Genomic DNA, 21,865 nt, shown 5'->3' on the forward strand with positions numbered 1-21,865 from the left:
CCTGGCGTACAATCTTTCTGCTCCGGCGAGCCCATCAGCCCTGTCAGACATCCGTGATGATCAGACCAGAGCCATCAATGGAATATCGACAAATGGGAGCTTGCTTCCGCATTTTTACCGTGTCGTCGCTGCATTGATGGTCCGAGTGAGTACCCCACGTCTCGGGCCTCAGGCACTGGTGTGTGTTTCTGCTCGTCCGTCGACGGTCACGACCACCTCTTGAGTTCCGAGTCTCAGCAATGCTCAGTATTCGCAGTGTATACATCACGTCGTTCTCCCAGTTGAGCATGTCTGTTGAGCTCGTCTCACGGTCAGACCTCACTTTACCGTTTAGGTTTCTCTGTCCGAACATAATGGATTCGTCGATGCGAAAAGTGACTATCTAGACTCTACCAGAACGCATGTGTCAAACCCTGTGTGCATCCCACTCCCGCGCTCCTGAGAGTCTGCAACAGCTGGGGAGCAAGTGCCTGGTGTTGAAATCTAAATCCTGCAGTCTACGGTAGACGACGCTATCTCCATTTATTCTGACATTGATGAAACAATCAAAGCACATCAAAGCATATGCTTGTATGTGTGGAGGTCAAGTACGGTATGCTGACCCGCTGCAACAACGAAATTTTATATCATCAACGCTTACAGGGCCCATCGCTGCCATCGCATTGTATTTAAGCCAGGAACTTAGCGCTGGACGGGACGCTTTTAATCAATACTCTGCGACGTCGACTTCGGGCAGACATGACCGGTCCCAATCTGCACCTCAACAACACATATGGCTGTCTGTTCATCGGGATAAATTTCGCTATCCTGTAAGACCACATAAACACGGTCGTAGAGAAGAGCAGCGAATTTGTAAGTCGTTAGTCATCCGTTTCCGTATTCATATGTGGGCGCACCATGTACGACACGCACTCGTCGCTATTGCACTAATCAGACGTCCTCATTCCTGACACCTGCCAGGATGGTATAAATGGATCGGACGAGATTGCATGGATGTATTCACTGGCCGATTCTCAGCATATCGTACGTTGAGGAAGAAACTGCTGATCATAGCATGCAATGCTTACTTTCGACGCAGAATTACAGTGACTACTCTCACACACGCCTGAAAGCCATAGAGGAGAAATCTTACAGGAATTTGATTGCGAGCTCGCTCATGTACATTGAGGGCTGGGTCTCCGAGGGACGGCACGGACACAGCGAAGCCGAACAGGGCTTGCTGGTAGGAGACGAGCGCGCAAAAGCAACGGTGAGTGGCAAACACGCATGATAGACATTATGATGAGGGCACTGACGTGATCCATCAGGACAAGGCCTCTCTCATTAGCAACACTGGCCATGAAAGCTCTGCAGCAAAGGCAGGAACAGAAGACGATTCCAGCATCATCACGGATGACACCTCTCTTCCTATTACTACGACATCCCTGTTGTCCGGTGTCTCCTACACGCATGAACACATCGACAGGAGGACGAAGTACGTGGACTTCATCGTCGCTGAGCAAGCGGTGCTGGCATCGGAGCATTCCCGTCCATTCGGTAGCGAGACAGACCCTACAGATGTCGACAATGCGGCTGAGGCGTCCAGCACAGATATCGAGCGCCCAGCCTTCTCGGTGATGACCATTGCCTCGTACCTCGAAGCCCCTCCCCTGCAGCAAGGTGAAGAGATTGAGCAGGCGGAAAGCGGAAATATGGCTGCTCCACGTGAACTATTTCCGGCAGGGTTGCAGTTTTACAGGGAACTCTTCGCATACTGGGCTTCATCGAGTACGTCTACCGAACAGCCGGTCGCCAAGAAGCCCGACACGATGAACACGTCGAAACTCATCAAGGCGAAGAAAAGCGTCGCAGCGAAAAAGCCAGGCATGAAGCTGAAATGTCGCCCTCAGTGGAGAGCAGTGGACAATATGCCTATTTACGTCGACAAGGCTCGGGCATGGCAGGAATTTAGGGCAGCGGTTTGGAACGAGTTGGCTGATGAGTGCAATCGTCGGGGTGCTGCAGTACAGCCTACACAGGAAGAGGCCAGGGAAGATGAGGTGCGGGTTTGCAACTGCAGAAGTGAAGATTAATAGGGCTGACAAAGAAGGGATGTGATATCTACAGGGACCCGAGGGACCGATGCACGATAATTTGGATGTCATGGATGTCATGGAAGACACGGCCACAGACGACTCGAGCCAGGCCGCTGCTGGCCAAGCTGTGACGGTATCAGGAACGAAGTGTCGGCCGGTGACTATACAGAAAAGGCTAGAGCTGACCAAGATGAAGCAGCTCGCATGCCTGAAGAAGTACAGGATGCAGCAGACCAAACCATGCGAGGATTGGTATCTTTCACTGATGCGTCAGGAGGCAAAGCTTCACGTTCTCGGCATGATGGTCGTCATGCGTGCCATCAAGAAGAAACAGACGCAGGCTGCCTAGAGGTCGCAGATCCCAGGGCAGCATTGCAGGCGAGCTAAATTGCGAATATGTTTTCGGCGAGAATGAAGGGGTGGGGGTGCGAGTATACCGGCAGCAGGGGAGTTCAGAGAGCAATCACAAGAGCCGCACGATTTTGCGTGAAGAATGTCTAGGAGACACTGTATTCAACTACATGTCTCGCATGGAAGAGTGCATGTACTCACATGTCCGATTATTGTCGTCCAGCCGGAACTTGCGAGTGGACGCAATGTGATCGCAAGTGGCTAAGCAGCTCTAGATGCCTTAGCGCGTAAAAACAACGTGTTCGTGCTGCGCATGAGCGTTGCAGGCCTGCTTTGTCTTTCGCCACATCCATGGGCAATTTCTTCTTCGACTGCTACTGATAACATAAGAGACGCTTCTCGCACGCGTCCGTGAAATGGCGCTGCATCGGCAGTTATGGAAGCCGGATTGGTCCCTTTAATCGACGGTGAGTGGCGATCCCATTACGTTGTGTGTGCCTTCATGACTTGCAGGACAATGAATGCAGCGTAGTAGAATATCTAAGCAATCACTGGCTGATGAAAGTGTCGACGACTGGGAGGCAGATTGAACATGAATTGCATCTGCCAGCGCAGCGGCAATGATGAATCTCCCCGACGATGCTGCTGATCGTTGGCATATTGACCATGTACGGCTTTATAGTGTCGCATTCGCATGCCGCTCCTCGCTTGCTTGAACATTTCGGAATGCAATCTCTGTGCTGCCGCCAGATCCTATGGCCATCGCGGTCCTGGTATCGATCACGAACCGGGGGGAATTCGATTTCATTTGTCCTCGATCATTAACTGGTGACTTGCGAGACGTCTCGCTTGCTCTCCATCACGATGACGGTCATCAACTGACAGTGAACTACATAGTAAGTAAATCATTCCGTGCACGAGCAGCTGATAGTTCATGTCACCGCACCTAGAGACGACTCGCCATTCGGACAACCCGCTGCTCATCCGTGCGTAGTCCTCACGACCCTTCCGTGTGAGCAACCTATACAACGGCTCTTTCGATGATGAACCATCTACCTTCGAGGACCAGTTCAACAACCGAGCAGGCCACAATAGGAAGAGTCATACGTGTAGAGGCTACAGGCGAAAGCCAACAAATGTTCTCCTGCAAGTTGTTCGCTTCTGGACCTCACTGGTGTGAAGGGTGAATGGAAGACCATTCAAGTTTGCGAGACTTCAACTGTCGCTGGACGGCCCGATCCGTTCATCTAGCAAGCTTGCACATAGACAGCATTGGATCAGGGATGTGGTATGCGTCGACCCAGAATACAGAACGTTGAAGTTCTCAGTGTGCAAGCAGCCCGTTTGCTATGGCCGATCTTTGGTGACGACGTCCGCACCCTGTCCGCAAAAGTAGTGAGTCGATGTGGTTCTCGTCAAAGATTGAGTGGCTTTAGCGTTCGGAACAGACAGTGCGCTTTAAGGGTGCTTGACGAAGTAGAGTTCATGGCAGCGCGCAGAGCGAGAGTGAGTGGGACAGTTACCCGACTTAGCTGGAAATCGTTCTCACAAAAAATGTGCTCCCTCTATTTGTTGTATACGCGCAATGGATTTCGTGCCAAAATGCTGCCACAAATGGAGATCATATTGGCGGCTATTCTGCGCCACAGGCGCGTCTATACGATCTCTCGCAATCCGACAAACTACAAAGAACTAAAGTACAGAGCCCAGGGCTATTCAGTATGTGTTGATGTGTGAACGACTCTAATCATAAGTACTTACATTCCAGGAGCAGGTCAACATGCTCGACGTTCACAACGCCTGATCGGGGATGCATTTATGACACTGCCATCCCCGGTCTTTGGAATCATTAGGATCAAGGTATTGACGTTCACCCTCGTTCGTGCGTTCAAGTTCAAGCTTGTAGTGTCCACGGATGAGATCATAGCACAGTTCACGGTTGCGAGGCGTCCACTTGTTCGAGGGGAGCCAGAGAAGAATACTATACAGATGCCTATGATCCTCAGGCCCCGTCAAGATGCATGAAGTTGAGCGTCGCTTTTTCTCGAGTCTTTTTTCCCCCTTGCTTCACGATTATGGGTCGTCCATGCGATTGAGAGGCGCATGCGTGATATATGAGGTTATCATGTTTCAGAAGGTCGATATGAGGCGACGTAAGTGTTTATTTTACGCGTTTGAAGTTTCATATTCGTAAGGCGGGCCTGTTAATTCTTCCATATACCAGATCAGTTGCTGTACGTATGTTGAAATACCCAAGCACATCGTAGTGCTGCTGCGCATATCTGTTAATTGAATGGGACCGACCAGCTCCAGACAGGCTCTTTCGAGGTCGGCGCGGATACGAATCCATACTGTAGCATCTACATATACGAACTTGGAACGAGAAGGCGGAAGCGAAGATTTATCCCCCACCCTCCCTTGTGAATGAGCCTGCAGGGAGGACACGATTGTAACTTTGAGTGATTGATGATCAAAAGTGGTGCTAGCGGACAACGGTTTGGCCCTCGAAAGGATATTATAGGCTACTAATGAAGTACGATTTAGTGATGTCTTGGCGAGGCACAATTTACTCCCGTTCCTGTACGGATACCATGAATTGTCCCTCCATAGTCATTGTAAACGCATCCGCCATCGTTGGTCCATGGTCATTCTCGTTCAAATTGCTGTGGATGCGAGAAAAGTCGAAGTATGGCATGATACCTACCCAACAGGCCACAAATTCATATGCAGCAAGCTGGGCAGCCGGGCTGTGTATGTGCAGGCAGAATAACAAATTCAGACGTCAGCACAACGTTTAAGATGACGATGACAAAAGCTGACCAAAGGCGAGGTCCAGCTCCAAAACCTACGAATATAGAAGCTGCCGGTTTGACAAATTGTCCGTCCGCATTGAGATGACGGCCAGGATTGAATACGCCAGCATCAGCACCCCAAATCTACAAATCCAGTGTCGTAAATCGACGACGAGCAGGTTATTATTTTATCAATTGTATTCTCCTTGCCCAATGACGCAAATCATGACACTTACAGCCTTGTCGCGCATCATGATATAGTCAGACGAGAATAAGCGATCACCCTTCTCTATCTTGACTTCGGGCAGGCCGTGCTCAGGAATAGCAGGGAGAATGTCGTCACAGAGGGCTACGCATGCGTTATTTGAAAGACCAGGCCACAGACGCACTGTCTCATAGAATACAGCAAGATGGACATGATATCGCTGTACAAGACCGAGCCGAGCTCATATCACCCACATCAAGGAGTCAGAAGTATATATTCCGACTCACCATTAGATCAGAATAAAGTATCCGTGAACCTTCAGGAGCATTTTGCAATGCCTCTTCCCTCATCCTACCCACCCAGCAAGGCGTTTTGAGTAGTTCATGCAGTGACCTTCCAAGCGCATTCTGGATTTTATCTTGTCCCGCAAACAACAGTGTCACCAATATATCACGCATGCGCATTGGGTCATTATCTGGCTTTCGAGCAAGTTGTCCTAGAAAATCTGCAGGTATATCGAAGTTGACGTCCGTTGTAGCACTCTGGCGATCATGAACGACTTTCGCTACATAGTCCCGGACAGTCGAACGCGCATGGTCGACTTCGTTGGCAATGCCATTGAACTGCATTAAGGGTGACCTTATAAGCGCATACGTTGAAGTGAAATGCGAGAACTACCTTCTCAGTAATCATCCAAAACGGGTTGAGCAAGCGACTGCAACCGCGTTCAAGACGCAATCAGAATCATCGCTGATATAATGAAATGCATGTACTTCGTGCAGCCCACCTTGAGGATGTGCGATTCAAGATACTGAGCGCATCCCGAATTGCATTGGACTTCTTCATGCAGTCAACATCCTCCGTGAGCAAACCGGTGTTGATGCTCAGTGAAGACTTGCAGGATATAGCAATTGCAACATGCCCTGCTAGATCTGCACTAGGTGAGGACAAGTGTCAAACGCACGATTGTTAGTATTTTGCCTTACCATTCCAGTCGATGGGTACACATTCCATGCTCGCACTCCGCAATAATGCTCTGGTGACGAGAATGATCTGAAGTGGATGTCATACACCATTCCAACACGCCCATGTCTCCTTCCACTCACTTCATGCATTGCGATCGCAACGTGATCACTGAACGACCTATGAGTGAAAATGGGACTTGAAAATGTTCAATTGCTCTGCGTCGTAATACAAATAAGCGCAACGTACAACACAGTTCTCTGTGCCAGTCGCCATTCTGCTCCTTCGGAAGCCAATGGGGTATTCTTCCCGGGAAACTCGCTAAAAATGGTGATTGACACAGGCACCCTGCTGTATTTCTGTATGTCCATTATAGCAATAAGTCGTGAACTGAACAGTCTGTGTAATCGTAACTCATTCGCACCTTCAAGGTGCTTCACGTGTGCCAGCCATTCAGGTCGATTGATAATGACACCGCGACCCCATGGAGGCATCGTAAACGTCCAAAGTGGACCAAATTCACTGTGCATTCTCTGAAGCCATAGCAGAAACCGAGTGCGCCAAGGATATACTTGAAACAAGTTGCCAACGATGGGAAAGCCGATAGGACCGAGAAGCTCGGGACGTGGATAAGTACCGATATACCTATTTGGATACGCAATTGAAAGAAGCAGCACGGAAAATAAGCAGAGCAGAGATGCTACAGTGGTAGTATCTGTGGTTATGAGTAAGGACATTCTGGGTTCAACCGCAGGAAAGCTCTCAGCGACGTGCGTACCTGCTTCTGAGTATTTCGCGCGCTTTTATGCCATTGAAATGAGAACGGATCTTGACAGGCACTAGGCGGGTGATCATCATCGCCGCTGGCTTAGTGGCTCTATGAGGGGTGTCTTTGGACAAAAATGAGAAAAGAGTTTTGAAGCGCGAGCGTCTAATCTGTTAGATAATCTACGCATCTGGCGGCCAGCTGCATAGCGATCATCATGATAAAAGATGTGCTGACAATTATCAGAAAACATTTGATATCACTGTCGTACTGATTCCCGGGAATGAATATGAAAATTCCATCGCGACATTGCTTCCGTGATACTCCGATCACACGGCTTTGAAATCCAGAATACCAGCGGATCGAACGGAGAACGAGAAATTGATGTGACTGTATGTGGTTCATCAGTGCCTTGCCGCAACGACTCAATGCAGCCTACTTTCCACAGTGCAGTAGTCTGCTCCCACGATATTCGTTCATGAGAAAGAAAAGGTTTCCGCGCGACCGTCACCATTGGATCCTCACACCCATAATCTATTTCATTGAAATGATTTTTTACGAGCGAATGACTCCAGAAAACATCCAGCTAAACAGAAACTGAAGAGAAAGAGCAGGTGCATAATTCGGCCCACCTTGGGTCATTTGTGCAGACCAGCTTGGCTGCCACTCATACACATAGGGAAGTCTATCGATCGAACTTTCAACTGAATATCGGTGACCCATATAGGGGTGCGATTCGAGCAAGCGCCAGCCAGATCTGTCAACCTCGAGTCAGACTGAATAAACACCGTCACTCAGAAGACCACGCATGTTATAGATAGTGTACGATAACCGGTCCGCCTTTGCGGTGTGAATGAGATAGAACCGCCCTCCTGTCAATACAGCAAGTGCCAACATGACTGCAAATTGGCACCAAGAGAGTCGGCACATGGCGCATAGCACAAATGACCATGCTACCAGGAAAAGTAGCATTGAGACACGGCCAATATGTGGCATCACGACAGGTATGGTGTAGCGTTTCTGCAATCTGTCCCCTGCCTCGTCGCGAAAGTCTTGCGCATGGACGGTCGTCAGAACAATTAGAACGCTCATATATTGCGCTGAAACGACTCGTGGTGAGAACGCAGCGGAATCATCTTACAGAACCTGATGAGCTTGTTGACTGATTAGTGCAAGTCATGACTTACCTGAGCAAGCAATATATGTCGCACCAGCATCAAAAAGAGCATAGGCTAGGGCATTGAGAACATTGCGGGTGAACCAGTGCGAGTCTAGGAGACATTCATTGTGTAGAATCACACAAATTGAAAATATTGTGCCGATGGAAAAGACGCCATGTATCATGGAGAGAGTAAGGCAGGCAGGGAGAATTAGCCAACGAAGTGTTCTAGCTTGGGATACCGAAAAATGCCCGGATGGTATAGGTCACCAAGGCTTATTCAGGCGATCTTCGTCAGGAGAGAGGCTCTGGTTGGAAACACAGAATTGAAGCAGGTGCAACCACACCCAAAATGAGGCGTGCATGAAGCGTGTAGGTGTGGTATTCGGTACTGACGCGAGTGCGAATAAGAGCTTGATAATATATGTTCCTCATGAGCAATCTTGAAGCTATAACGGGAGTAGAAAGACATTACTGACGATGGGAAAGAAGATAGTTTTCAAATCAGACTTGGTGAAGAGATATATTGTATATGCGTGATGTAGGACTGTTTTCATCGACGCAGCAATGTGGGGCATTTTAGGATGCAGGGGCCTGTGATTTGCCTAGGTCTTCAGAAGGTAGGTGGGAGGGTCTGGGGCCTAGTATGCATATGGAAGGATATGCAGGCTAAATGAGCGGTGTTCAAAATGTTGCCGATGGGCTGTACTTGCTTGGACCGCACTTCACACTGGCTAGAGCTGAGCGCTGATTACTGATTCCATATAATAGTGGGACCCTCGCGCTAGCGCTCATCACCCGCGCCATCGAGCGCAGTGACGGAGGCGGCATTTTATGCCTGATTTCGTACTGAGCAAATGTCCATGAATAGTAGCAAAGTTGAGAATGATTTTAGTCTCACCCCAAGGCATGTCATACTTTGAAAAGTCGAGCTCGATGACCAGCGGACCTCCTTGTCATTGTACATACTTCTGGGGTCTTGATACGCCACCATGAAAAATCGATCCGTCAAGTTCGACAACAGTACCATTAATCAGTGTCAACCATTGCGACAGGTGTCATTCCAGAGCACCACTCATCGCACACATTGGCAAGGATACAGGTCACCCTGCCGCATCAGGAAAGCTCAAATCGCCTTGTGGCTCGAGAACATCTTTTTGACTTGTTCTCGCTGGTTTTGGCTTGTACAAGGCAATGAACGCACGATAAGAACCTTCCAGTCTGGAGAAAAGTCCAAAACAAGGAGGTCCTCTCGGACTTACTGTCTTTTTTTGGCGACAGCAAGCAAATAAAAGAATCATAAGCCGGATTTGAGTTTTCCTGAACTGTGGAGTCGGATCTACACTCTATAAGTGGACAAGGGAAAACGATCATTGTAGAGGAAGCCGGGCCGTTGCCGATCGCTTGGTTGACTGGCGCCTCTTGGATCCCGAGGCGAAATACTTGCGACTTGCGACTCGCGACTTGATATTTGGGAACTGGACCTGATCCTTACACGTCTAATTAGAATGTCAGGGCACAGCTCACAGCCCCATAACGCTTCACGAGAAGGAGCGCCCGCCAGGCATCAGGACTCTCATGCTCCACTAAGCCACGCTCTTCCTCGCTTTACAAAATTTCAAATTTCAACGTCAACTTCCAACCGTCCACTCATGGATCCGAAGGCGTCGGGACATCCGGAGCATTTGGAAGGGATCTCCGCTCTGCCAAATTGAAGATTCGCTCACTTCAGGGGCTCATACAGATGAACATGATCAAGAACATCAAATATTTCACATACTCATCATTTCTCCGTCCTCCGCCTACCTAGGTGGGCCAAGCCCCACTATTTCGAAGATCTGGATGGCAGTTGCACTCAGTGTCGCATCTATTTGGACCACATACTCGGTGATACTTCTCGTCACAGTTACAGAATCTATTTTCCCAATTCTACGTTCGGTAGTCCTGTTGCAACATTTCGCCTCAGTCCAATCATGACAAGAAGCCACGAGGTGCGTTCATATGGATATCTCGAGTCTTGCACAGCTTCCACCAAATGCCCATCAGCTAAGCAATGATATCTTTACATTCTTAAAAGGGCGAACATTCCGGTGCAATTGCCCGCACACCACCTTTGCTTGCCAACATGACAGGACTGAATCTACATCTGAATAGCTCCATGGGCTGCTTTTTCATTGGCATCCTGCTTTCCATCATGTAGGCACCAGTCTATCATCTTATGGTGCATCTCGTTATAACCATTGAACATCTTCAGACTCTATGGATTGACCTGCGCTCAAGTTCTGTACTATATTTGGGAGTACCCCATCGATAGTCGGAGGATCCGATTACTAGTACGTAACTATCACTTGCCGCGACAGGCTCCTAAGTCATTGCCATTTATTATTAGGTTGCTCTGTTATGGTATGTCTGGTGTGCTGCGGGAGCAAACGTTCTTCTGCATCTCATGCCGTCGGTAGGCTGTTCGACACAGCAACTACCATCACGAATAGCCAAGTAAATGAGCAGATAAACTGACCGCAATGTGCTCAACGTTACCCGCAGATTATTTGGCACTACTTGATTCAAGGACATGGCAATGTCCTCAGCCTTACTTCACTTGCACTGTTCGTACTTTTCGATATAAACTGCTTATTGCATCTAACAGACTCAATATAGCTCCTGCGAGGTCTGCAATCAAACAATTCATGCAATTACAATGCTAACTCACGCCTACAGATTGAGTTTGTATTTGCGGCAAGTAGCGATGCAGTTTGTTCCATGGCTTTTTAAAAACAAATCCATGACGTGATAGGCCATAACCATTCTGGTAGTTCAATGGTGCGATTGTGGTATTCGGCTTTTATGAGTTGCTCTAACTCTTTATGCATAGCTACTACATGCATCAAAGCTGAGGATGTGAGTCCTCGTACATCACGCCTCATTCTGCTTCATAAAATCTGTGCAGTGCTGAGAAAGAAATGGTACAATCTCCCCATGACAATCGTAATGGTCTGTAGCCTCTTGTCATCTGCGCATCGTGTCAAACTGACAGTTCTGTAGGTCCTCACGGCTGTCGTATCTTGCGGTAAGTCAAGACGCCAGTCTCAATGACATTCATGCTGACACTGGCATTCCACAGCATGTGGAATGTGTACGTACGATGTTCATGACTCTCCATGCAGCTAATCCGCGTCACACCCAGGGAATGTGCGCTTCGCGTGAGTAAGATTGGAGTCTGATAGTGATAAGCTATCGCTGATTGTGCCCCAGAATCCAGATCCCTAAGCTCCCGGACGTTTTCACTCATACGAAGGTCCGCAAGGGTAGCCATTGTCTTGTTGAAATACTCCACTGATTTTGAAATAGATCCCGGGTACAGTGCAACCTGCATTCGCATTAATCACAGACATCTACATCACTGTCACATTGATCTGGACCTTGAATGGCGAAAAGACGGGTTTCGAGCAGTGGGTTTCAACGCATCCTGAGCGCCCTAATGCTTATCCCTACATCATTGCGATTGGTTTGCAGTACCAACATGTTGATCAATAGACTCATGTTGTATGCAGTGAACCGCGGCATCGTGACCGCGTACGTTGAGACCTACGCCATGTTCTCTACCTATCTGACCACCATGCCATTAGGCTCGTCCAATTTCTGCACTTTATCACAGTGAGTTTCACATCAGTGCCTTTCGGGGGTTAGTTCATGCGCTCCCTTCCAGTATGTATCCTGCAGCGTTGATGTCTATTACTGGGCACCGTTCCACTACCCGGGTAGTAAACGTACGTGATTATACAGCAGATCCCCCTCTCCTAGTGTCAATACTGAGATAGGGTCATATATAGTCTACGTCAACTCGGCAATCGCTATGTGAGCCTGACATTGCCATCCATTCTGACGATGTCTCCTGACCATAGACCCGGACGGCAGACTCAACGCGCATCACTACCTGCGTTCCAATGGCAGATCGTACCTTTCGACCGGTTTGTATGTGGAGAACATCCCGATGAATATGCTGGACAGCTCAGAAGATGGGTCTCCAAAGAGACTATTGTCACGGTGTGTCCTGCATTTGTTGTGACAAACGAATTCAGGCCGACTCCCTGCGTGCCAGCCGTGCCAAGCGTTCGGAAGCTTCCCCGAAGACCGTCATCTTTCTCTCATCTGAAACAGTCCAGGACAGTGGCGTATCTGGTGGTGTCAGCGGTCCTCCTGCAGCGACTGATAGGACAAATTTTCCCGGTCGGGCAGTGGATGAAGAGTCGCTCCATCGTTGACGAACATTAATGACGCTCGTGCTTTTGAACCGGCATCAAAAGCGTATAAACTACGTATGGTGAGAAGGTCTTATGTACAACAAACTGGGCGACAGGCTCACGAAATGAGGGAGTTGTGTATGTCGCATTCAGGATATCGTGCATGCCTCGACTCAATGTTCGGCGTACTTATGACTCGGAATATCGGCTGTTCTATCTGATTTGCATGTTTTGATTCAAGGGCTATCATGTATGTTATGCTTTTAGGAGACCGTCTGCAAGGGGTATGGTTTCGGGAATATGATATCTGCTGTATGTTATCCCTGTGACGTTTTGCAGATATTGTCTGGAACGTGCTAGCCACCGCAATCATACATGAGGCCTTGAGGCCCTGAAGCTTGAAATCGTGACAGGCAAACATCATGAGGCTACATAGGCCCTACATAGGTCCATAGGCTAGCAAGAGCGAGGAGTTACGAGCCTGAGTACGACTCCCTAGCCCCGATATGTGCCTGAGCCTGACTCAAACTCAGTGAGCCAGGTACCATAGTTCGGGAAAAGTCATTACTGCATTTCTCATAGGAGGCGAAAAAACTTAATAATAGAGAAACTCTCCACCATGCTCAGCTTTGAGCTGGTAGATTCTCCAACTAGGCGCAGCCGCGCTAATGTCCACTCTTACATAACTGACTCCAGTATCCCATGGAGACCCCATTAAAGGCTCATATCGACAGGGAGAACTGTTCGCCCTAGCCTATGGACAGCAAGATGTATCATTAACAATGTCACTGGGGCCTAGATGACTACAGTGTGCATGGCTACGGACTGATCAAGCTCGTACGATTTGGACAAAACAGTTACTTCAGCGTAGGTTTCGTTCGGATTTCAACGATCGAAACGTGAGTTCGGCCGGGATGAAGACGATAAAGACTCCCGGAGCCTTGATGTATTCAGCTCTCTAAGAGGGATCCCTTCGCCTGGTCGGCTGGTGAGGAGATACGTGTTTCCTCCACGTTTCAAGTAGTGGCGGGCATTTAGGCTACACCATACCTCGATATCAGCATACGGTCCGAGGCTGCATGCACATAATCATCACGTACAGAGCCAGCATCGAGTTGACATAAACTGTGCAAGTGATCAGACCCCACGTGAGTTAGCATCTCCATTCACGGTACCGGCCGCTTACTCTTGTTTCCCGGGAAATGGAACACAGCCCAGTAATACACGGACGCGTTGAAAGCAGTGTACTTGCGAGGCCGTCAGTTGACATATGACTGCAGCCCGCTTGACATGCATACCATAATAAATTGCAGAATTTGCACGATCCTGTGTGGGGTGGTCTCGCCGATGCATCATTTCACTTTCAGCACGAGGCAGTACGGTACTCACACAGTAAGGATGCCGCAGTTGATGGCATATACAGTGAGCTTGCGCACGAGACTCTCGGTTCTAGAGAGGCTTCAGGGATACCGTGATGGGGAGGCTGCGCGTAAGGAGACGTACGGTCCGAATGACACTGGTTCTCTGTTCAGAGCCCACGTCATGAACACCGTAATGAGTACGTCCGTGACGGAAGCCGATAGCGTCTGCAGCGACGCGGGGACCTGCAAAGATGTTCGCGGAAAATGGCAGCTGGTTCGGATTGCATTGCACACCTTCATTTTAACAAACACAATGGGTATAGCTGGAACGTGCACGCTGAGAGAAAAAGGGTTTTAGCTGCTCTCCCTGTCTGATAATCAAGTCTCTCACCCAAGATATGCGCTTTCTAAGCAGAGATTGAGTGATATCATGGTAGCGCACTAAAACGACACAATTGGACGTACCGCAGGTGCATGCTACACGAGCATGGTGAGTAGAGCAGCCTGCTCAGAATTTAAGGCTAATTCGTACCAAACAAAATAATGGCACACAAAATCTGCACCACGCGTTGTTAGCTTCCATCTCCCTCCGAAAGGCACGCGGCGAATGGACTCTACAGACCATCAGACCGATGGCTGGGACTTTGAACCATTTTTCGCGAAGTACTGTAAAGCCCATGAATTCAGAACACGGTGAGATCATTTGTGCAAACATGAAGCGTACACTTCCACACATTGTGTACGTAGTAGCTTCATGAAATGTTGCTCAGGATGCTGTCACTTTAGACAGAAGATGAGACGTACCACTGAACAGTGAGGACCGTAAACCCCTGTTTTAACATGACGATTGGGCACGGGTGGAACTCGGATGTCGCGATGTACCTACCGCGATTATGTACTCTGCCTGAGCAGACAGTGAACCAGTCCGTTATAGCAATGATAGAAATCACCTACAATGGCAATGCTGTATCGTAGGGTGGCCGGTCGTGAGCAAGTCAAACTGAGAAAAGAACAAAAACGTAACGCAGCGCACCGTGGCAATGATGTGACTGAGGCTATATCGGCATGGCCTGTGATTAGGTAGTCCCAGACAAGCTATAACAATACGAGCATCAGTTCTTAGCTTTATTGATCACTGACAGGGACACGCTGACATGGCTGTCTATGATCGTTGTGACTGTATCCAGGATCCTGTTCGCGGTCCCAAGCTATGGATTACTGCTCTTGCCAAGACGACTTCGTGCTCACCATAGAACTGCAACCTGTGTGTCTGTTATTATCTCGCCATTCGACCGGCTTATCGAAAGCAATGTTCCCCGCTCACCAGTGTTTTTAGCTGCAGCGTGTCCTCCGGATAGTGTCGTACATAGTATAAAGCCTGGGCGCAAGTTATTCCATTGAATCTGTGTGATTAGCCAGCCCTTGAGTCATCCTGGTCCTGGGAGACACTAGCATGCATACAAAATTGCGAACAGAACGCCGATGAAGTAGCAGCCGAGGCTGGTGTTGAGCTCAAGGCGTGCTTCCATCTTCGCTATATCGTGGATGGCACGCCAGACGGCTCATGACAGTACGAGCTGCATATTTATATCGCGGACGAGCGTTTGATCACGCTGACAACCGCATACACCATGATTTCAGGACAGGGTAATATCCGTCAACCTAAAGTGCGCACAAAATGGGAATAATATCTCCGAGATATCAATCAAGAACTGACGGCAGGCTCACTCAGGAGCGATTGAAAGCTCGATGTGCTGGTCGTTGATACGCAAGTCACTTGGCGAACAGCGCCGGCAGTCCATAAAACAAAGGTCTCATCGATATAGATAAGGGAGAGGCTGCACGTAGAAAGCACTCATCCACGTTGTTGATCGCTTTGTATTCAGCCGGCGGATCAAGGTTTCGCAGACCAAGCAAAAGGCCTTTGCAGCGAACTGTTCATTCCTGTGCAAGGAACCTGTCAAGAACTGACACCCATGCGGTACAAAGGATCTTACATAGCTGTTCATCAACGCTCATCCATCTGCTTCACGGCTACATCTGTCAGCACACGCCTTCTGATTGAGAGAGTGGCCGAGAGCACATGGTGTTATCGCGGCATATCGAAGGTCGAGATCATAGGTTGTACGTACATGTACTACTCAGCGGCAGAATGGCGCATACAGTTTACATAATAAGCATTGAGGTTAGGCTTGTCTCAGTATCAAGAGAATGCTCCGTCATAGTAAAAGCTTGCACGATACAGGAACATGTGCGCGACATTATTTCCATAGCGGTAGAGCGGAGAGAACGCCACGTCCAAAAGCACCGACAGATGGGCTTTCCGGGGTCACGTACTGATGTTCCAACGCATGAAATTCCGAGACTTGCGTCTGCAGATTCGGGAAGACAGACTCGGCAACCATCACGAGAAGTATCACCGAGTATGTGGTCCAAATAGATGTGACACTGAGTGCAACTGCCATGCAGGTCTTCGAAGCAGTGGACTTTGGCCCACCTAGATAGGCGGAGGACGGAGAAATGATGAGTACATGAGATATTTGGTATCTCGGTTCGAATAAGGATCATGTTCATCGTGAGTGAGCGGCTAATCGACTTTTTGGCAGAGCGGCGACTCCTTTCGGATGTCCCGACGTCTTCGGACCCACGATCAAGGGGACGATCAATACGGCACTTGAAATTTTGAAGTTCCATCTGCTTAGTGCATGCCCGGCAGCGCGGCGTTATGGGGCTGTGGCATGCGGCCATGCGGCGGCCTGTGCGTTGCGAGTCAGGACTCGAGAGGCGCCAGTCAGCCGAGCGATCGGCAACGGCGCGGCTTCCTCCACAATAATTCCTCGTCCAGTGCACAGGATGACTCCAGGGCTTATGTACAGGAACGATAAGGTAACTTTATGCGACTACAAGATGAAAGATGCCCATAGAGTGCAGATGAGGCTCCAAAGCAGGGTGACTGTACCCTTGCGTGCGATGAATGGCGTTCTGGAATGGCACCTGTCGCAACGGTTGACACTGATTACTTGACAGATCCATTTTTCATGGTGGCGTGCCAAGACCCCAGAAGTATGTGCAGTGACAAGGACGTCCGCTCAGAGCCTCCGACGTCCGCTCGTCATCGAGCTCGACTTTTCAAAAGTATAACATGCTTTGGTGAGACTAAAATCCTCACCCAAAAATTATTCATGAACATTTGCTCAGTACAATAACAGGCATGCAACATCGACTCCATCACTGCACTCGATGGCGCGGGCGATGAGCGCCACGGCCACCAGTGCGTTCAGTTTCAGGGGTCTCAAGCACAAGGAGTATGACGCTTGCAACTTGAGACTTGGGAATTTGACCTGGTCCTTCTCGACAACATCACTTCGGCAATCGCGTAGGATGCGGCGTGCACGTTCCAGTGGTCCTGCTTGATTCTTAAACTAAGCCTCACCAGTCAACGGCCGCTCTACACGCTTCCTCCGTAAAGGACTTCCAGGCACTCTAAAGTCTACTCTCCTACCCTCCCGTCGGCCTGTCTATAAGAAGATATTCGCATCCCGGACAACGAACGCATTTTCCGCCGCATTCTAGCATGTCTTTCAAGGCTCTCGGGCAGTTCACTCCCATCGAGGATATCCCCCTGGTACGGTCAATATATGCGATGCATCGTACCGTGTAATCATTTTTGACCACGCAGATCCACGAACGTCTGCGCAGCGGATTCCGCTCCGGAAAGACAAAATCGATCGCATTCCGCAAAGCACAGCTTCTCCGGCTCGGCCACCTCATCCAGGACAACATACAACGATTCAAGGATGCGTTTGCTGCAGACTTGGGAAGGTGTGGCGAAGAGGCCGAATGGTGAGCCGCTCGACCCTAGTGCTCGGCATCGGAACAATTGACGCCATACAGCCTTGAATTGAACGGCACGCTCATCGAAATCAAGATTGCATTTGACAATGTCGAGAAATGGACAGCGCCGGAGAAGCCGCCGTTTTCTCTGTTCTGGTGGGGCATGTCGCCTACGATTAGGAAGGAGCCGAAGGGGACCGTCCTGATCATCAGCCCGTTCAACTATCCCGTCTATCTGCTCCTTTGTCCTTTGGTATGCGCTGTTATCTAATTCTGGAATGTAATTGACCAAGCGGTACAGGCATCCGCGATCGCCGCTGGAAACACCGTCATGCTCAAACCATCGGAGTTGACCCCGACAATGACGAGCCTGTTCGCCGAGCTTGTGTCCAAGTATCTTGACCCTGACGTGATTCGAATCGTCAACGGCGGTGTCCCGGAAACTACTCGGGTGCGCATCACTCAGTCACTCGCCGTCTATCGATTGACAGTTACAGCAGGTCCTCGAGCTCCCGTTCGATCACAGTAAGTTGCTAAGATCAATTATACTTTAGACTGATGCTACAATCTCGTCCAGTCCAGTATACAGGTGCGAACACATGCTACATTCCCGAACCGCTCGTGAACTCGCACTGTGGCAGGTAATGGCCGTGTTGCCCGGATTGTGATGACAGCAGCCGCTCGACACCTCACACCCGTAACGCTCGAGGTCTGTCACCATGCGATGTCCCATCCTCCGCACATCGCTCACCATTCTTCTTCGTAGCTTGGTGGTGCGCCCATATCACGTAGTCCTGTCATGCCACCGGTCCAAAATTGCTTTTAGGAAAGAACCCGTGCTTTATCGATCCGAACTGCGACGTAAAGGTTTCGGCAAAGCGGATAATGTGGGGCAAGCTGGTGAATGGAGGCCAGGTAAGCACACCGCTCCGACCGCGCATACAGGCGCGGCTCACGACGTGCCAGCTTTGCTTGTGTCCAGACTACGTCCTCGTCCCAGAGAGCTTCCAGGACATCTTCGTCGAGGCGCTCACGAACGCGTATGTGCTCCGCAGGACCATAGACTCACGTCTGCTGACGCGCATGTCCAGATACAAGGAGCTGCACCCGACTGACCCGCGCACCTCCGGGATGGTGACGCGTATCGTGAACGAGCGCCACATGGTGCGCCTGAAGGGTCTGCTGGACGCTACGAAGGGCACAGTCGTGTTTGGTGGGGAGGTCGACATGGCGGAAAAGTATATCGCACCGACGCTTGTGAAGGATGTAAAGGGCGACGATTCACTCATGAGCGAGTGCGTGCCCGCACTTTTGACTTGAGCGTTTCGCTGGCTGATATCCGTGATTGAAGAGAGCTGTTTGGGCCGATCCTCGCCGTCGTTCCTGTCAAGGACCTCGACGAGGCTATCGCGTTCGTCAATGCACGGTACGTCTGGTTCGGTACATGTTCCGGCGCATTAACGATCATTTCCCCAGCGAGAACCCTCTCGCGATCTACGTGTTCACGCATAATGCGAACGTGAAGAAGAAAGGTGTGTTGTCCGAAGGTCTTATCACGTTCATGTGCTGACCACGAGCTCTTGGCCTTCCCAGTTCTCGACAACACCCGTAGCGGCACGGCCTCCGTAAATGAAGTGATCATGCACTGCCAGGGTGAGTTGCCGACGCTACGTGGAGCATTCGCAAGCTGAGCAGCACCGCCTAGCGTACGGCATGCCGTTCGGAGGGATCGGCGCCAGCGGTAGTGAGTGCATTGCTGCGTCGTACACTGGCACAATGCTGACGACAACGTCTCACAGTGGGCTACGCGACGGGTAAGTATGCGTTCGACACGTTCACACACCTACGAAACACGGTGGACAATCCATATTGGTCAGTTGGTCTCCTCATTGTTGTGTGCTCTCGCGATGACATGCGGCTGCGCTGCGCAGGACCGACTCGACGGTGCTGTCTGCACGGTACACGCCGTACAAGGTCAGTCACATTCGTATACTATAGGACCTTCGATGATGGCTGACTCCGCAATATGTAGCCCGGCCCGCTTTCGTGGTTCAACTGGCTGCTGCGTCCCAAGTTCCCTGCGTTGCCTCGTGAAAAATAGGCGAACGATGGGCGATTTTCAGGCTCGCGTGCATGCGGACGCCACACAAAGACGGGAACATGCAACTCTGGTAAGGGACTACGTAACGAAAAGATCATAGAATCAAGGCGGGGTCTGGGGAGTCTTTCTGGTCACATCTAGGACAATATGCCAAGGTCTCATTTGGTTTGTCGGTAGCGAGTGCGGTCTATGCAGGTCGCGTGCAGCATTCGTTCTAGAGGTGTGATTTGGGTCGTCATGAACTCAGAATGTGCGTTACAGCGCTCCTGTGCCCAGCCTCGCAACATCGAGCGAGCAGGGTATGTGAATTATCGAAGGTACCCGATTGTCGCACTCGTATCTGGAGGCTATCTACCCTCCTTCCTCCCTCAAGCCTTCCTCCCAGAGTCGTCGTAATTTGTGTTGGTCAAATCATATTGACGGAAAGTATTATCACTGCAAAGAACGAAGGGAGACGGCACTTGGTTCGCTTTGGTGCAATCACCGCGGTCGCAAGGTGTACCGATATAGCGCTGGGGATGGCCCGGTTTATGCTGGTGAAACTATGAACTCAACCCAATGATCAGCCGCCACTACTGGAGTTCTACGTTCATATCGGACGATCGTTAGAGGCATGGTGGACACAGACGTAGTGTAGACAGTTATACGCCACATCAAAGCGTGAATAAGTACGACACTGTGGAAAGGTCTCAGATGATGAATTCACAGGAGGTAAGTAGGACTTTGACGTTAGCGCTGAGACTCATTCAACCCCATCGACATCCATGGAAATTTCTTACAACGTGGATAAGTAGAACAGATGGTTCGGCTAGAAGACGGAAGGTGAGCACGTAGCAGTAGAACTGCTGAACGGATCACAGTCACTCGGGATGTTGACAGTACTCACTCAGCCTTCCGATCGAGTCGTGACTCAGTGGTTCAAGGAGGTTGCTCGCATAGAAGCGACTGAAGACAAGTTGCCGCTTTGATCAAAATACTTAAGTTTTCATTCTGCGACGCGGCCTCAGGTGCGAGCAAGGTCACGGTAATATTTCATTGTTTGCACCGCAGGATTTCTACAACGTGCACGTCTTGGGAGGCGGCGGAGGTGGCAGAGGAAGCTGTCCGCACCATGGGAAGACGAATGACTCGAACTGAATCCCCAGAATGCAAGGCTCCACGTTCTCGGCATGACGGCGGTAGTGCTTGCTGCCGAGAAGCAGGCGCGAATGGCTTCGGCAGTAAGGTATGCGATGATGCTATGGTCGTGGTGTGGTTGGTAAGTACTATGCAGCGAAAAAGACAGGACACGAGAATCCTGATGATAGGCAACTGTACGCGGGAAAATACGGGAGCCGCATTAGTATTCGTCAGGTCTCCTGAATGAGACCGGTCGATGTCTCATTCCTAAGGGCATGTGCATTTACAATGTATGAGGTCTGAGGGTAGAATATTTGTCCGGAGGCTGTGTGTAGACGATCTGCATCTGGACGCGAGATATCAGGCTGGCAATGTTCCGGTCGATGCGTGTATCATACAGAGTATTCCAAGTTTCCCTATTCCTGGAGAGGGAAACGGTAGCTCAGCCACAGGCCATTGACTGCTGGTCTTGGCGGACAAGTGAATTCCAGCTGCCACGCACCCCGCGAGCCACGCAAGTAGACGCCCGTATTTGAACCGCGTCGACGCGCCTTGGCCTCCTTCCTCACGCCTTTCCCTCGACCACCACCACAAGTGTCTGCCATCCATAATTCCCCTCATCCTGAAACATATGTATGAGTGACAACTCTTTGTGTGCGCACAATAGCTTACTGACCTCCATCCCGCTAGATCTGTTATGGTTCATCCACAACATCCAATACTCGACCTGTACAACATGATTTTGGATCTCCTACAACGCGCATGTGCAGCTGTGAAGAAAAAGTTCTTGCGCAGCCCAGGGCAAGGTCGCCTTTCGGCACAGAATGAGATGAGCTATGCCCAGCAAGTTACCAGGGTCAACTGCGAGGCCAGCCCTGTGACCCCACACATAAATACG

General features: G+C 50.0%; 8 protein-coding genes across 8 annotated transcripts; 5 read left to right on the forward strand and 3 right to left on the reverse strand.

The window, feature by feature from the left end:
• The first annotated feature begins 2,238 nt into the window (after positions 1 to 2,238).
• Positions 2,239 to 2,458, forward strand: LAESUDRAFT_728350 (uncharacterized protein). The gene has a single exon (XM_040909421.1). The coding sequence runs from the start codon at positions 2,266 to 2,268 to the stop codon at positions 2,422 to 2,424; it is 159 nt and encodes a 52-aa protein (XP_040761884.1). The 5' UTR covers positions 2,239 to 2,265; the 3' UTR covers positions 2,425 to 2,458.
• Positions 2,459 to 2,862: 404 nt separating this feature from the next.
• LAESUDRAFT_715700 (uncharacterized protein) lies at positions 2,863 to 3,898 on the forward strand (the record flags this gene model as incomplete). The annotated part of the gene is made up of 5 exons (XM_040907176.1): positions 2,863 to 2,893; positions 3,177 to 3,322; positions 3,421 to 3,600; positions 3,708 to 3,821; positions 3,863 to 3,898. 5 exons carry the CDS (start codon positions 2,863 to 2,865, stop codon positions 3,896 to 3,898), a joined length of 507 nt encoding a protein of 168 aa, XP_040761885.1.
• A 1,348-nt stretch (positions 3,899 to 5,246) lies between these two features.
• LAESUDRAFT_728353 (cytochrome P450) lies at positions 5,247 to 7,148 on the reverse strand (the record flags this gene model as incomplete). Its single annotated transcript, XM_040909422.1, has 9 exons — positions 6,811 to 7,148; positions 6,636 to 6,756; positions 6,530 to 6,584; positions 6,410 to 6,476; positions 6,211 to 6,355; positions 6,102 to 6,138; positions 5,705 to 6,046; positions 5,455 to 5,643; positions 5,247 to 5,362 (listed from the first exon to the last, which is right to left on the reverse strand). Coding segments are annotated over exons 1-9 (1,385 nt in total), but the record flags the coding sequence as incomplete, so codon positions are not given.
• A 704-nt stretch (positions 7,149 to 7,852) lies between these two features.
• Positions 7,853 to 8,889, reverse strand: LAESUDRAFT_737997 (uncharacterized protein; the record flags this gene model as incomplete). Its single annotated transcript, XM_040910836.1, has 5 exons — positions 7,853 to 7,909; positions 7,939 to 8,288; positions 8,340 to 8,543; positions 8,634 to 8,724; positions 8,791 to 8,889. 5 exons carry the CDS (start codon positions 8,887 to 8,889, stop codon positions 7,853 to 7,855), a joined length of 801 nt encoding a protein of 266 aa, XP_040761887.1.
• A 1,537-nt stretch (positions 8,890 to 10,426) lies between these two features.
• On the forward strand, positions 10,427 to 12,086 carry LAESUDRAFT_786045 (uncharacterized protein; the record flags this gene model as incomplete). Its single annotated transcript, XM_040913883.1, has 7 exons — positions 10,427 to 10,507; positions 10,566 to 10,679; positions 11,266 to 11,349; positions 11,564 to 11,606; positions 11,660 to 11,760; positions 11,825 to 11,905; positions 11,999 to 12,086. Exons 1-7 carry the CDS (start codon positions 10,437 to 10,439, stop codon positions 12,084 to 12,086), a joined length of 582 nt encoding a protein of 193 aa, XP_040761888.1. The 5' UTR covers positions 10,427 to 10,436.
• Positions 12,087 to 13,147: 1,061 nt separating this feature from the next.
• On the reverse strand, positions 13,148 to 15,442 carry LAESUDRAFT_715703 (uncharacterized protein; the record flags this gene model as incomplete). Its single annotated transcript, XM_040907177.1, has 16 exons — positions 13,148 to 13,306; positions 13,603 to 13,627; positions 13,653 to 13,677; positions 13,739 to 13,799; positions 13,851 to 13,878; positions 13,942 to 14,001; positions 14,056 to 14,156; positions 14,208 to 14,236; positions 14,305 to 14,320; positions 14,379 to 14,390; positions 14,536 to 14,579; positions 14,638 to 14,663; positions 14,718 to 14,795; positions 14,947 to 15,008; positions 15,238 to 15,316; positions 15,375 to 15,442. The coding sequence occupies 16 exons, from the start codon at positions 15,440 to 15,442 to the stop codon at positions 13,148 to 13,150; spliced, it is 873 nt and encodes a 290-aa protein (XP_040761889.1).
• Positions 15,443 to 15,949: 507 nt separating this feature from the next.
• LAESUDRAFT_311821 (uncharacterized protein) lies at positions 15,950 to 16,793 on the forward strand. The gene is made up of 3 exons (XM_040901955.1): positions 15,950 to 16,326; positions 16,383 to 16,456; positions 16,520 to 16,793. Exons 1-2 carry the CDS (start codon positions 15,997 to 15,999, stop codon positions 16,416 to 16,418), a joined length of 366 nt encoding a protein of 121 aa, XP_040761890.1. The 5' UTR covers positions 15,950 to 15,996; the 3' UTR covers positions 16,419 to 16,456; positions 16,520 to 16,793.
• Positions 16,794 to 17,268: 475 nt separating this feature from the next.
• On the forward strand, positions 17,269 to 19,943 carry LAESUDRAFT_311749 (NAD-dependent aldehyde dehydrogenase). Its single transcript, XM_040901954.1, has 18 exons — positions 17,269 to 17,538; positions 17,593 to 17,756; positions 17,808 to 18,000; positions 18,049 to 18,198; positions 18,248 to 18,272; positions 18,325 to 18,336; positions 18,389 to 18,456; positions 18,514 to 18,520; positions 18,574 to 18,662; positions 18,714 to 18,787; positions 18,839 to 19,042; positions 19,099 to 19,173; positions 19,224 to 19,279; positions 19,341 to 19,400; positions 19,453 to 19,491; positions 19,547 to 19,619; positions 19,679 to 19,721; positions 19,780 to 19,943. The coding sequence occupies exons 1-18, from the start codon at positions 17,488 to 17,490 to the stop codon at positions 19,846 to 19,848; spliced, it is 1,452 nt and encodes a 483-aa protein (XP_040761891.1). The 5' UTR covers positions 17,269 to 17,487; the 3' UTR covers positions 19,849 to 19,943.
• The last annotated feature ends 1,922 nt before the right edge of the window (positions 19,944 to 21,865 follow it).

Source organism: Laetiporus sulphureus (assembly GCF_001632365.1).
Source record: "Laetiporus sulphureus 93-53 unplaced genomic scaffold LAESUscaffold_34, whole genome shotgun sequence".
Classification (NCBI taxonomy): Eukaryota; Fungi; Basidiomycota; class Agaricomycetes; order Polyporales; family Laetiporaceae; genus Laetiporus; species Laetiporus sulphureus.

What these genes read in the sequence shown, in the direction of transcription:
- LAESUDRAFT_728350 (XM_040909421.1), top strand. Translation starts at nt 2,266, where the DNA reads ATGAAGCAGCTCGCATGCCTGAAGAAGTACAGGATGCAGCAGACCAAA.
- LAESUDRAFT_311821 (XM_040901955.1), top strand. Translation starts at nt 15,997, where the DNA reads ATGGTGTTATCGCGGCATATCGAAGGTCGAGATCATAGGTTGTACGTA. An exon ending in CTCGGCAACCATCACGAGAA is followed by an intron (nt 16,327 to 16,382) that starts GTATCACCGAGT and finishes ACTGCCATGCAG; the next exon opens with GTCTTCGAAGCAGTGGACTT.
- LAESUDRAFT_311749 (XM_040901954.1), top strand. Translation starts at nt 17,488, where the DNA reads ATGTCTTTCAAGGCTCTCGGGCAGTTCACTCCCATCGAGGATATCCCC. An exon ending in GTCGAGGCGCTCACGAACGC is followed by an intron (nt 18,788 to 18,838) that starts GTATGTGCTCCG and finishes GCGCATGTCCAG; the next exon opens with ATACAAGGAGCTGCACCCGA. An exon ending in TGCGAACGTGAAGAAGAAAG is followed by an intron (nt 19,280 to 19,340) that starts GTGTGTTGTCCG and finishes TGGCCTTCCCAG; the next exon opens with TTCTCGACAACACCCGTAGC.